Source organism: Oncorhynchus kisutch, linkage group LG17 (assembly GCF_002021735.2).
Source record: "Oncorhynchus kisutch isolate 150728-3 linkage group LG17, Okis_V2, whole genome shotgun sequence".
Lineage (NCBI taxonomy): Eukaryota > Metazoa > Chordata > Actinopteri > Salmoniformes > Salmonidae > Oncorhynchus > Oncorhynchus kisutch.
Window position 1 is genome coordinate 85,255,246 of NC_034190.2, and position 16,286 is coordinate 85,271,531.

General features: G+C 37.0%; 1 protein-coding gene across 1 annotated transcript in view; it reads left to right on the top strand.

Annotated features, from left to right (window-relative positions):
- Positions 1-16,286, top strand: part of LOC109885052 (voltage-dependent L-type calcium channel subunit alpha-1F-like) — a 147,989-nt gene that overhangs the window by 100,364 nt on the left and 31,339 nt on the right. Inside the window, 5 exon segments of the mRNA XM_031793359.1 lie at positions 703-811; positions 2,661-2,790; positions 8,704-8,763; positions 9,775-9,881; positions 16,235-16,286. Of these exon segments, the coding sequence (XP_031649219.1) occupies positions 703-811; positions 2,661-2,790; positions 8,704-8,763; positions 9,775-9,881; positions 16,235-16,286 (458 nt within the window).

Consider the following 16,286-nt stretch of genomic DNA (forward strand, 5'->3'; position numbering starts at 1 on the left):
CAGAACCCCCAGCCAGTCCAACCTTCTCCTCAGAACCCCCAGCCAGTCCAACCCTCTCCTCAGAACCCCCAGCCAGTCCAACCTTCTCCTCAGAACCCCCAGCCAGTCCAACCTTCTCCTCAGAACCCCCAGAACCCCAGGCCAGTCCAACCTTCTCCTCAGAACCCCCAGCCAGTCCAACCTTCTCCTCAGAAACCCCAGCCAGTCCAACACTCTCCTCAGAACCCCCAGCCAGTCCAAACTTCTCCTCAGAACCCCCAGCCAGTCCAACCTTCTCCTCAGAAGCCCCAGCTTTTTAACTCTGCATTGTTGGGAAAGGGCTAGAAAGTAAGCATTTCATGGTAAAGTCTGCACCTGTTGATTTGGCACGTTGAAGTAAAGTAACAAATAGCAAGGGCTTAGTGATGAGTGATTAGTTGACCAGTTGACCAGTTGAATCATGTGACCAGGTGAATCGGTTGAATCAGGTGTCCAGGTGAATCAGTTGAATCAGGTGAATCAGTTGAATCAGGTGAATCAGTTGAATCAGGTGAATCAGTTGTATCAGATGAATCAGATGAATCAGGTGAGCTTGGACTGGAAGTACTGTAACATGTAAAATATGTGGAACTGGCTGGAGGTTCTGGTGGAGAGGTTTAGGAAACACTGGATGATATCAGGTGGCTGTTTGTCAGACAGACTATGTGTTTTTCTCTCTCTCAGAGGCAGCAGTAGGCATCCAGCTGAACGTAGCAGACATCCTCCCTCCCAAGGAGAAGGTTACACCAATCCCAGAGGGCAGCGCCTTCTTCTGTCTCAGCAAGACCAACCCGTGAGTCTCGTACAAACACTCTAAACTAATCAACTATTTATTGAGTTTATACTAGAGGACTACTACTATTATACTATAGTAATACTACTATTATACTATAGTAATACTACTATTATACTAGTGGGCTACTACTATTATACTAGAGGACTACTACTATTATACTATAGTAATACTACTATTATACTATAGTAATACTACTATTATACTAGTGGGCTACTACTATTATACTAGAGGACTACTACTATTATACTATAGTAATACTACTATTATACTATAGTAATACTACTATTATACTAGTGGGCTACTACTATTATACTAGAGGACTACTACTATTATACTATAGTAATACTACTATTATACTATAGTAATACTACTATTATACTAGTGGGCTACTACTATTATACTAGTGGGCTACTACTATTATACTATAGTAATACTACTATTATACTATAGTAATACTACTATTATACTATAGTAATACTACTATTATACTAGTGGGCTACTACTATTATACTAGAGGACTACTACTATTATACTATAGTAATACTACTATTATACTATAGTAATACTACTATTATACTAGTGGGCTACTACTATTATACTAGAGGACTACTACTATTATACTATAGTAATACTACTATTATACTATAGTAATACTACTATTATACTATAGTAATACTACTATTATACTAGTGGGCTACTACTATTATACTAGAGGACTACTACTATTATACTATAGTAATACTACTATTATACTATAGTAATACTACTATTATACTAGAAGACTACTACTACTATACTAGAGGACTACTACTATTATACTATAGTAATACTACTATTATACTAGAGGACTACTACTATTATACTATAGTAATACTTTTATTATACTAGAATTATACTAGAGGACTACTACTATTACACTATAGTAATACTACTATTATACCAGTGGACTACTACTATTATACTATAGTAATACTACTATTATACTAGTGGGCTACTACTATTATACTATATTAATACTACTATTATACTAGAGGACTACTACTATTATACTATAGTAATACTACTATTATACTATAGTAATACTACTATTATACTATAGTAATACTACTATTATACTATAGTAATACTACTATTATACTATAGTAATACTACTATTATACTAGTGGGCTACTACTGTTATACTATAGTAATACTACTATTATACTATAGTAATACTACTATTATACTATAGTAATGCTACTATTATACTAGAGTAGTGCTACTATTATACTAGTGGGCTACTACTGTTATACTATAGTAATACTACTATTATACTATAGTAATACTACTATTATACTATAGTAATACTACTATTATACTAGAGGACTACTACTATTATACTAGTGGGCTACTACTGTTATACTATAGTAATACTACTATTATACTATAGTAATACTACTATTATACTATAGTAATACTACTATTATACTAGAGGACTACTACTATTATACTAGTGGGCTACTACTGTTATACTATAGTAATACTACTATTATACTATAGTAATACTACTATTATACTATAGTAATACTACTATTATACTAGAGGACTACTAAAATAAATGTGCATCTGATGAATTGTGAGCAGAGACTTTTTTTTCCTTTTCTGAAGGTTATTTAAATATAAAAAAGTAATATTAGACAATTAGGTTTGATCCCAGCTCTTCTGTTTAAGTTGAGACTGTGCTAGCCCACTGAGCTAAAGCCTAGGCATTATCTTTGGGAGCTAACACACGTCTTCAGGTCTTCGGTAAGGTTTCTTATCAAGGTCTTCAAATTATAATTATTGTTATTGTTTGTTTCTTCTTCAGGATCCGTCGGGGTTGCCACTTCCTGATCCACCACCACATCTTCTGCAATCTCATCCTGGTCTTCATCATCCTCAGCAGCTGCTCTTTGGCCGCAGAGGATCCCATCAGAGCACACTCCTTTAGGAACAATGTAAGTTACACACTCCTTTAGGAACAATGTAAGTTACACACTCCTTTAGGAACAATGTAAGTTACACACTCCTTTAGGAACAATAAGTTACACACTCCTTTAGGAACAATGGAAGTTACACACTCCTTTAGGAACAATGGAAGTTACACACTCCTTTAGGAACAATGGAAGTTACACACTCCTTTAGGAACAATGGAAGTTACACACTCCTTTAGGAACAATGTCAGTTACACACTCCTTCAGGAACAATGGAAGTTACACACTCCTTTAGGAACAATGGAAGTTACACACTCCTTTAGGAACAATAAGTTACACACTCCTTTAGGAACAATGGAAGTTACACACTCCTTTAGGAACAATGTAAGTTACACACTCCTTCAGGAACAATAACCCTTTTCTCCATAAATAATATGAATGTGCTTGAACTGATGTTCGTCAAGAAATAATGGTGGCAAACGCCCTGGGTAAACCGTTTAAAGACTGCAAGCGCACTAGAGCGAATTATAATACGTTTTCTTGAAAACGGGTGGTTTTTAAATGCATTCTAACGTGTACTTTGTTTGTGGAAGCGTATCAGTCGTGTCGAAGGTTTTACGCGTGCTCAGTTGTTGTGTCTCGAAGCGCTGCGCACGAGTAGAACTTTTAAATGGAAGTGATTGGAACTCCCCTTGGGTGCTTCTGTTATGGTGAAAATTTCACAACGCAACTAACATTAAATGTGGAGAATGATGTATTTGCGTGTGTTGGCCATCAAGCAACCTAATCATTTCTATGCCATTGTGGGCAACTGTAGGCTACCATTTGATACAATAAATATGCTAGAATGACTATCACTGGAGTGATTGCAAATCAATTTGTGCCAACGCATTTAATAAATAGCCTATAATTTCAGTGTATTGTTGTTGTAGCCTTGTGTTATTATGTAAATATTAATGGCCATGTTTAGTTAGTTGGATTGGTAGCAATTGTGGTTATGGTTACAGCTCTATCCAATTCCCAATCGGCTGTTGTTAGAATGCATTAGAGTGAAGGAAACAGTCAGTCAGATTAGGTTACAGGTGATCAGATGTTGTTAGAATGCATTAGGGTGAAGGAAACAGTCAGTCAGATTAGGTTACAGGTGATCAGCTGTTGTTAGAATGCATCAGAGTGAAGGAAACAATTAGTCAGATTAGGTTACAGGTGATCAGATGTTGTTAGAATGCATTAGGGTGAAGGAAACAGTCAGTCAGATTAGGTTACAGGTGATCAGATGTTGTTAGAATAAATTAGTCTGGCAATTTGAAGTAAGCAGGCTGCTAAATGGTTCAGTTTACATCCATCCGACATCTTGTCTAGGCTACTGTAGGCTATCTGAAATTAGATATAGACCTATCAGAGGCTATAAACAACCTGCATCTAGCTAAGCAAACCATGGCAAAGTTGAATTACAATCATCAACCCAGATTGTATTCAGAATTCTAGGCCTATTGAAATGACAAGTCAATCACGCACATAGGCCTTGCTATTTGCATTATCCATTCATAACGGTTTATTGTCCTAACTTCTGGCACAGAATAAGAAATCTCACAGTTTCTTTGAATTTGGAGTGTTTCCTACGCAGAGATCTCATGATCCGCTGTTCAACTTTCATCACTCAAACTCTCGGATCTATCTATAGTTATGTACATGCCCCCCAAAAAAGGGGGATTTATTTACAATCATAACAGTCAAGCGAGTTATATTCGACAATCATTGATGGAAAATGATCTGCCGAGTTCAATGAGGGCAAATTATATTTTACCTTGCGACATATTCAAATACCTATATTACGTCTAGTTATTATCTCGCAATAATTATTATTTTAATGGAAAACAGAATTTTGTTTCTTACGTCGTTACAAGTTGTCAACATTTATTGTTTTTTAAACCTCCTAATAACGTTAAACTTGCATATATTTTTTTAGAACATAATTTCTGGGATGGTAAAATAATTTCAACTGAAACATCTAAACCAGATCTGAGGTAAACAAGATAATGGAGCTATATATAAATATATACATATATAACTATATACATATATACATATATACATATATAACTATATACACATATAACTATATAAATATATAACTATATAAATATATAACTATATACATATATAACTATATACATATATAACTATATACATATATACATATATAACTATATACACATATAACTATATAAATATATACATATATAACTATATAAATATATACATATATAACTATATAAATATATAACTATATACATATATAACTATATACACATATAACTATATAAATATATACATATATAACTATATAAATATATAACTATATACATATATAACTATATACACATATAACTATATAAATATATACATATATAACTATATAAATATATAACTATATACATATATAACTATATACACATATAACTATATAAATATATAACTATATACATATATAACTATATACACATATAACTATATAAATATATACATATATAACTATATAAATATATACATATATAACTATATAAATATATACATATATAACTATATACACATATAACTATATAAATATATAACTATATACACATATAACTATATAAATATATAACTATATACATATATAACTATATACACATATAACTATATAAATATATACATATATAACTATATACACATATAACTATATAAATATATACATATATAACTATATACACATATAACTATATACATATATAACTATATACACATATAACTATATACACATATAACTATATAAATATATACATATATAACTATATAAATATATAACTATATACATATATAACTATATAAATATATACATATATAACTATATACACATATAACTATATAAATATATACATATATAACTATATACACATATAACTATATACATATATAACTATATACACATATAACTATATACATATATAACTATATACACATATAACTATATACATATATAACTATATACACATATAACTATATAAATATATACATATATAACTATATACACATATAACTATATAAATATATAACTATATAACTATATAAATATATAACTATATAAATATATAACTATATACATATATAACTATATAAATATAATTAACTATATAAATATATAAATATATAACTATATAACTATATAACTATATAAATATATAACTATATAACTATATAAATATATAACTATATAAATATATAACTATATAAATATATAACTATATAACTATATAACTATATAAATATATAACTATATAAATATATAACTATATAAATATATAACTATATAAATATATAACTATATAAATATATAACTATATACATATATAACTATATAAATATATAACTATATAACTATATAAATATATAACTATATACATATATACATATATAACTATATAACTATATAACTATATAAATATATAACTATATACATATATAACTATATAAATATATAACTATATAAATATATAACTATATAAATATATAACTATATAAATATATAACTATATACATATATAACTATATAAATATATAAATATATAACTATATACATATATAACTATATAAATATATAACTATATAACTATATAAATATATAACTATATACATATATACATATATACTATATAAATATATACATATATAACTATATAATATATACATATAACTATATACACATATAACTATATAAATATATACATATATAACTATATACACATATAACTATATAAATATATACATATATACACATATAACTATATAACTATATACATATATAACTATATAAATATATACATATATAACTATATACACATATAACTATATAAATATATACATATATACACATATAACTATATAACTATATACATATATAACTATATAAATATATACATATATAACTATATACACATATAACTATATAAATATATACATATATACACATATAACTATATAACTATATACATATATAACTATATAAATATATACATATATAACTATATACACATATAACTATATAAATATATACATATATAACTATATAAATATATACATATATAACTATATAAATATATACATATATAACTATATAAATATATACATATATAACTATATACACATATAACTATATAAATATATACATATATAACTATATACACATATAACTATATAAATATATACATATATACACATATAACTATATAACTATATACATATATAACTATATAAATATATACATATATAACTATATACACATATAACTATATAAATATATACATATATACACATATAACTATATAACTATATACATATATAACTATATAAATATATACATATATAACTATATACACATATAACTATATAAATATATACATATATACACATATAACTATATAACTATATACATATATAACTATATAATATATACATATATAACTATATACACATATAACTATATAAATATATACATATATACACATATAACTATATACTATATACATATATAACTATATAAATATATACATATATAAACTATATACACATATAACTATATAAATATATACATATATACACATATAACTATATAAATATATACATATATAACTATATAAATATATACATATATAACTATATAACTATATAACTATATACATATATACATATACACATATAACTATATAACTATATACATATATACATATACACATATAACTATATAACTATATACATATATACATATACACATATATAAACATATGCATATATACATATATACATATAATACCATATTGAGAACAAACAACCACCAATAAAAACTAGAGTGTCAAGGAGAAGAAAAAAAATCTAAAAATGTCGTGTCATCGGGCCCCCATTGATTTGGTTATAATAGTGGAGTCACTCAGATAGCACAAGGATAACTCTGTCATTGCAGGAAATTAGCTTTAAAACAGCTAAATGTTGTCTCTGGGTCCAGTCTTGTTCTGATCTACAGGAACACACAGCCCTGACTAAGAACAGAAACACTGGGTTCAGACCTGACCTCACACAACCAGTCACCAGGCTCCCTGAGCAACACACACACACACACACACACACACACCACACACACACACACACACAGAGAGAGAGAGAGAGAGAAGCAGCTGCCCTGATTGCACATTTGGTTCAGTCATCATGCTAGACGTGCCAATTACAGCCAGCTGAGGAAGGACCGTCTTGTAACGTACAATCAGAGAATCAGTGGGCGCGTTCCAGACTGTCTTGTAATGTACAATCAGAGAATCAGTGGGCGCGTTCCAGACTGTCTTGTAACGTACAATCAGAGAATCAGTGGGCGCGTTCCAGACTGTCTTGTAACGTACAATCAGAGAATCAGTGGGCGCGTTCCAGACTGTCTTGTAACGTACAATCAGAGAATCAGTGTACGCGTCCCAGACTGTCTTGTAACGTACAATCAGAGAATCAGTGTACGCGTTCCAGACTGTCTTGTAACGTACAATCAGAGAATCAGTGGGCGCGTTCCAGACTGTCTTGTAATGTACAATCAGAGAATCAGTGGACGCGTTCCAGACTGTCTTGTAACGTACAATCAGAGAGTCAGTGGGTGCGTTCCAGACTGTCTTGTAACGTACAATCAGAGAGTCAGTGGGTGCGTTCCAGACTATCTTGTAAAGGACAATCAGCAGCCCCACAAGGAGGCAGAGAAGGTAGTGGGGTGTGTTTAAGGGAGGAAGTGGGCACTTTTCCAGGATGCCTACAGTGTAGACTCTTTGCCCAAAGTAAATGATCAGATTGTTCAATCATATTAATTTGATTCCTGGAATTTCGAAAATATATTTGATACCCTGTCTTTGTGTCCTCTCTACCCTACAGGTTCTGGGCTATGCAGACTATGCCTTCACCTCTATATTCACAGTGGAGATTATACTGAAGGTAATGAAACATTAAAGGGGACTGTTTGTCACTATGAAGTGTTATAGATTTGTTATGAAATATGAGGGTACATAGCGCACAGTAGGAGCACTGTGAAACAGTGGCTGCACATCCCAAATGGCACCCTATTCCTTCCATCGTGCACTATGTAGGGAATAGGGTGCCATAGGGCTCTGGTCTAAAGTAGTGCACTATATAGGGAATAGGGTGCCATAGGGCTCTGGTCTAAGGTAGTACACTATATAGGGAATAGGGTGCCATAGGGCTCTGGTCTTAAGTAGTGCACTATATAGGGAATAGGGTGCCATAGGGCTCTGGTCTAAAGTAGTGCACTACCACATCACCACTAAGCTCACATTTGATTATGTTCCCTGTCCTAACACTCCTGTTCTCTTTTTTCCTCCTCCTCCACCCGCCCACCTAATCTTTCTCCTCTTTCAAACCTCCTCCTCCTCCCCATCTACCCCGTCCTCCTCATCCTACCCACCTAATCTTCCTCCTCTTCCCCAAATACCTCCCCCTCCTCCTCCTCCTCCCCCACCTCCTCATCCTCCACCTCCTCCTCATCCTCATCCTCCTCCACCGCCTCCCTCTCCTCCTCATCCTCTACCTCCTCCCCCTCCACCTCCTCCTCCTCATCCACCTCCTCCTCCTCCTCCCTTATCCTCCTCCTGCTCCTGCTCCTCCTCATCCTCCACCTCCTCCCCCTCCTGTTTATCCTCCTCCTCCCCTCCTAATCCTCCTCTTCCTCCTCCACCTCCTCCTCTACCTCCTCCACCTCCTCCTCATCCTCATCCTCCTCCACCGCCTCCCTCTCCTCCTCATCCTCCACCTCCTCCCCCTCCACCTCCTCCTCCTCATCCACCTCCTCCTCCTCCCCTCCTAATCCTCCTCTTCCTCCTCCCCATCCTCCTCCTCCTACTCTTCCTCCTCCCCCTCCACCTCATCTTCCTCCACCTCCCCCTCCACCTCCTCCTCGTCATCTTCCTCCTCCTCCTCCTCCTCCTCTAGATGACGGTTCATGGAGCATTCCTCCATCAAGGTTCATTCTGTAGGAACTGGTTCAATCTGTTGGATCTCCTGGTGGTCTCTGTGTCTCTGATCTCCTTCTTCCTACAGTGAGTCTCAATTAAACTTCTGTACGTTAGGCCTCATAGCCTTAGCCTAGCATGTCCACTGTATACAACGTTAGGCATCATAGCCTTAGCCTAGCATGTCCACTGTATACAATGTTAGGCATCATAGCCTTAGCCTAGCATGTCCACTGTATACAATGTTAGGCCTCATAGCCTTAGCCTAGCATGTCCACTATATACAACGTTAGGCCTCATAGCCTTAGCCTAGCATGTCCACTGTATACAACGTTAGGCATCATAGCCTTAGCCTAGCATGTCCACTGTATACAATGTTAGGCATCATAGCCTTAGCCTAGCATGTCCACTGTATACAACGTTAGGCATCATAGCCTTAGCCTAGCATGTCCACTGTATAAGCACTGAGCACCATTACCACGCCCGTATGTTCTGGTCATACATACAGTGCATTCAGAAAGTAGTCAGCCCCCTTCACCTTTTCCACATTTTGTTACTTTACAGCCTTATTCTAAAATGAATATTTTTCGTTTTCTGTCATCAATCTACACACAATACCCCATAATGGCAAAGCAAATGTATTCAAATAAAAAAACGGAAATATTACATTTACGTAAGTATTCAGACCCTTTACTCAGTACTTTGTTGAAGCACCTTTGTCAGCGATTACAGCTTTGAGTCTTCTTGGGTATGACGCTACAAGCTTGGCACACCTGTATTTGGGGAGTTTCTCCCATTCTTCTCTGCAGATGTTTCTTCACTTCAGGTGTTTCTACAACTTGATTGGAGTCCACCTGTGGTAAATTCAAATAATTGGACATGATTTGGAAAGGCACACACCTGTCAGTAAAAGGCACATGACAGCCCACTTGGAGTTTGCCAAAAGGCTCCTAAAGGACTCTCAGACCATGCGAAACAAGTTTCTCTGGTATAATGAAACCAACCAAGCGGCACATCCGGAGGAAACCTGACACCGTCCCTACGGTGAAGCATGGTGGTGGCCCGCATCAGACTCGTCAGGATTGAAGGAAATGGGAAAGAAGTAAAGTACAGAGAGATCCTTGATGAAAATGTTCTCCAGAGCGCTCAGGACCTCAGGTTCATCTTCCAACAGGACAACGATGTCATACTTCTTTTAATGGAAGAACGAAACACTGAACAAAACTAATACAAAACAACAAACCGAACCGTGAAGCTAATATGGCTAGTGCAGAACAGGCAACTAAACATAGACTAAGAACCCACAAACTACCCAAGGAATATGGCTACCTAAATATGGTTCCCAATCAGAGACAACGATAAACAGCTGCCTCTGATTGAGAACCAATCCAGGCAACCATAGACATACAAACACCTAGACTTACAAAAAACCCTAGATATACAAAAAAAAATAGACAATTCAAAAACTAAACAAACCAGCCGTGTCACACCCTGACCTAACCAAAGATAACTAAGGTCAGGGCGTGACAAACGACTTTAAGCACAAAGCCCAGACAATGCAGCAAAGCAGCAACGCTCCACATCCAACCTGACAGAGCTTGAGACGATCTGCAGAGAAGAATGTACAGGTGTACCAAGCTGGTAGCGTCAAACCCAAGAAGACTCAAGGCTGTAATCGCTACCAAAGGTGATTCAACAAAGTACTGAGTGAAGGGTCTAAATACTTATGTAAATGTGATATTTCCGCGGGGAGTTTTTATAATCTCTCCAGCCTTCATCTCTCAGCTTTTTACTGAAACCGGAAAACGTTTTGTTATTGTAGCAACTGCTGATAAAGGCTGTAGAACACACCAGCTATCTGAGTGAAGAACCACATCAGTACTCCTACCTGTTCTGAGATCAGTACTCACACCAGCTATCTGAGTGAAGAACCACATCAGTACTCCTACCTGTTCTGAGATCAGTACTCACACCAGCTATCTGAGTGAAGAACCACATCAGTTCTCCTACCTGTTCTGAGATCAGTACTCACACCAGCTATCTGAGTGAAGAACCACATCAGTACTCCTACCTGTTCTGAGATCAGTACTCACACCAGCTATCTGAGTGAAGAACCACATCAGTACTCCTACCTGTTCTGAGATCAGTACTCACACCAGCTATCTGAGTGAAGAACCACATCAGTACTCCTACCTGTTCTGAGATCAGTACTCACACCAGCTATCTGAGTGAAGAACCACATCAGTTCTCCTACCTGTTCTGAGATCAGTACTCACACCAGCTATCTGAGTGAAGAACCACATCAGTACTCCTACCTGTTCTGAGATCAGTACTCACACCAGCTATCTGAGTGAAGAACCACATCAGTACTCCTACCTGTTCTGAGATCAGTACTCACACCAGCTATCTGAGTGAAGAACCACATCAGTACTCCTACCTGTTCTGAGATCAGTACTCACACCAGCTATCTGAGTGAAGAACCACATCAGTACTCCTACCTGTTCTGAGATCAGTACTCACACCAGCTATCTGAGTGAAGAACCACAGCAGTTCTCCTACCTGTTCTGAGATCAGTACTCACACCAGCTATCTGAGTGAAGAACCACATCAGTACTCCTACCTGTTCTGAGATCAGTACTCACACCAGCTATCTGAGTGAAGAACCACATCAGTACTCCTACCTGTTCTGAGATCAGTACTCACACCAGCTATCTGAGTGAAGAACCACATCAGTTCTCCTACCTGTTCTGAGATCAGTACTCACACCAGCTATCTGAGTGAAGAACCACATCAGTTCTCCTACCTGTTCTGAGATCAGTACTCACACCAGCTATCTGAGTGAAGAACCACATCAGTTCTCCTACCTGTTCTGAGATCAGTACTCACACCAGCTATCTGAGTGAAGAACCACATCAGTTCTCCTACCTGTTCTGAGATCAGTACTCACACCAGCTATCTGAGTGAAGAACCACATCAGTTCTCCTACCTGTTCTGAGATCAGTACTCACACCAGCTATCTGAGTGAAGAACCACATCAGTACTCCTACCTGTTCTGAGATCAGTACTCACACCAGCTATCTGAGTGAAGAACCACATCAGTACTCCTACCTGTTCTGAGATCAGTACTCACACCAGCTATCTGAGTGAAGAACCACAGCAGTTCTCCTACCTGTTCTGAGATCAGTACTCACACCAGCTATCTGAGTGAAGAACCACAGCAGTTCTCCTACCTGTTCTGAGATCAGTACTCACACCAGCTATCTGAGTGAAGAACCACAGCAGTTCTCCTACCTGTTCTGAGATCAGTACTCACACCAGCTATCTGAGTGAAGAACCACAGCAGTTCTCCTACCTGTTCTGAGATCAGTACTCACACCAGCTATCTGAGTGAAGAACCACATCAGTACTCCTACCTGTTCTGAGATCAGTACTCACACCAGCTATCTGAGTGAAGAACCACAGCAGTTCTCCTACCTGTTCTGAGATCAGTACTCACACCAGCTATCTGAGTGAAGAACCACATCAGTACTCCTACCTGTTCTGAGATCAGTACTCACACCAGCTATCTGAGTGAAGAACCACCTCAGTTCTCCTACCTGTTCTGAGATCAGTACTCACACCAGCTATCTGAGTGAAGAACCACATCAGTACTCCTACCTGTTCTGAGATCAGTACTCACACCAGCTATCTGAGTGAAGAACCACATCAGTACTCCTACCTGTTCTGAGATCAGTACTCACACCAGCTATCTGAGTGAAGAACCACATCAGTACTCCTACCTGTTCTGAGATCAGTACTCACACCAGCTATCTGAGTGAAGAACCACAGCAGTTCTCCTACCTGTTCTGAGATCAGTACTCACACCAGCTATCTGAGTGAAGAACCACAGCAGTTCTCCTACCTGTTCTGAGATCAGTACTCACACCAGCTATCTGAGTGAAGAACCACATCAGTTCTCCTACCTGTTCTGAGATCAGTACTCACACCAGCTATCTGAGTGAAGAACCACAGCAGTTCTCCTACCTGTTCTGAGATCAGTACTCACACCAGCTATCTGAGTGAAGAACCACATCAGTTCTCCTACCTGTTCTGAGATCAGTACTCACACCAGCTATCTGAGTGAAGAACCACAGCAGTTATCCTACCTGTTCTGAGATCAGTACTCACACCAGCTATCTGAGTGAAGAACCACATCAATTCTCCTACCTGTTCTGAGTTCAGTACTCACACCAGCTATCTGAGTGAAGAACCACATCAGTTATCCTACCTGTTCTGAGATCAGTACTCACACCAGCTATCTGAGTGAAGAACCACATCAGTACTCCTACCTGTTCTGAGATCAGTACTCACACCAGCTATCTGAGTGAAGAACCACCTCAGTTCTCCTACCTGTTCTGAGATCAGTACTCACACCAGCTATCTGAGTGAAGAACCACAGCAGTTCTCCTACCTGTTCTGAGATCAGTACTCACACCAGCTATCTGAGTGAAGAACCACATCAGTACTCCTACCTGTTCTGAGATCAGTACTCACACCAGCTATCTGAGTGAAGAACCACATCAGTTCTCCTACCTGTTCTGAGATCAGTACTCACACCAGCTATCTGAGTGAAGAACCACATCAGTTCTCCTACCTGTTCTGAGATCAGTACTCACACCAGCTATCTGAGTGAAGAACCACATCAGTTCTCCTACCTGTTCTGAGATCAGTACTCACACCAGCTATCTGAGTGAAGAACCACAGCAGGTCTCCTACCTGTTCTGAACTCAGTACTCCTACCTGTTCTGAAATCAGTACTCCTACCTGTTCTGTAATCAGTACTCCTACCTGTTCTGAGATCAGTACTCACACCAGCTATCTGAGTGAAGAACCACCTCAGTTCTCCTACCTGTTCTGAGATCAGTACTCACACCAGCTATCTGAGTGAAGAACCACAGCAGTTCTCCTACCTGTTCTGAGATCAGTACTCACACCAGCTATCTGAGTGAAGAACCACATCAGTACTCCTACCTGTTCTGAGATCAGTACTCACACCAGCTATCTGAGTGAAGAACCACATCAGTTCTCCTACCTGTTCTGAGATCAGTACTCACACCAGCTATCTGAGTGAAGAACCACATCAGTTCTCCTACCTGTTCTGAGATCAGTACTCACACCAGCTATCTGAGTGAAGAACCACATCAGTTCTCCTACCTGTTCTGAGATCAGTACTCACACCAGCTATCTGAGTGAAGAACCACAGCAGGTCTCCTACCTGTTCTGAACTCAGTACTCCTACCTGTTCTGAAATCAGTACTCCTACCTGTTCTGTAATCAGTACTCCTACCTGTTCTGAGATCAGTACTCACACCAGCTATCTGAGTGAAGAACCACATCAGTTATCCTACCTGTTCTGAGATCAGTACTCACACCAGCTATCTGAGTGAAGAACCACAGCAGGTCTCCTACCTGTTCTGAACTCAGTACTCCTACCTGTTCTGAAATCAGTACTCCTACCTGTTCTGTAATCAGTACTCCTACCTGTTCTGAAATCAGTACTCCTACCTGTTCTGAAATCAGTACTCCTACCTGTTCTGAAATCAGTACTCCTACCTGTTCTGAACTCAGTACTCCTACCTGTTCTGAAATCAGTACTCCTACCTGTTCTGAAATCAGTACTCCTACCTGTACCTGTCTGAAATCAGTACTCCTACCTGTTCTGAAACCAGTTCTCCTACCTGTTCTGAAATCAGTTCTCCTACCTGTTCTGAAATCAGTTCTCCTACCTGTTCTGAAATCAGTACTCCTACCTGTTCTGAAATCAGTTCTCCTACCTGTTCTGAAATCAGTTCTCCTACCTGTTCTGAAATCAGTACTCCTACCTGTTCTGAAGGAGGATAACCTTGTGACTCTCTCTCTCTCTCCCTGTTTCTCTCTCTCTCTCTGTTTCTCTCTCTCTCTCTCTCTCTCTCTCTATCTCTCTCTACTCTCTCTCTCTCTCTCTACTCTCTCTCTCTACTCTCTCTCTCTCTCTTTCTCTCTCTCTCTCTCTCTCTCTCTCTCTCTGTCTCTCTCTCTCTCTCTCTCTCTCTCTCTCTCTCTCGCTCTCTCTCTCTCTCTCTCTCTCTCTCTCACTCTCTCTCTCTCTCTCCCTGTTCTCTCAATTAAATTCAATTCAATTCAGGGCTTTATTGGCATGATACAACATGTGTTAACATTGCCAAAGCAAGTGAGGTAGATAATATATAAAGTTAATATATAAAGTGAAATAAACAATAAAAATTAACAGTAAACATCAAACATACAGAAGTTTCAAAACAATAAGACATTACAAATGTCATATTATATATATATACAGTGTTTTAACAATGTACTCTCTCTCCCTGTTCTCTCTCTCGCTCTCTCTCTCTCTCTCCCTGTTCTCTCTCTCTCTCTCTCTCTCTCTCTCTCTTTATCCGCAGTTCGAGTGCCATCTCTGTGGTTCAAGATTCTCAGGGTACTCAGAGTACTCAG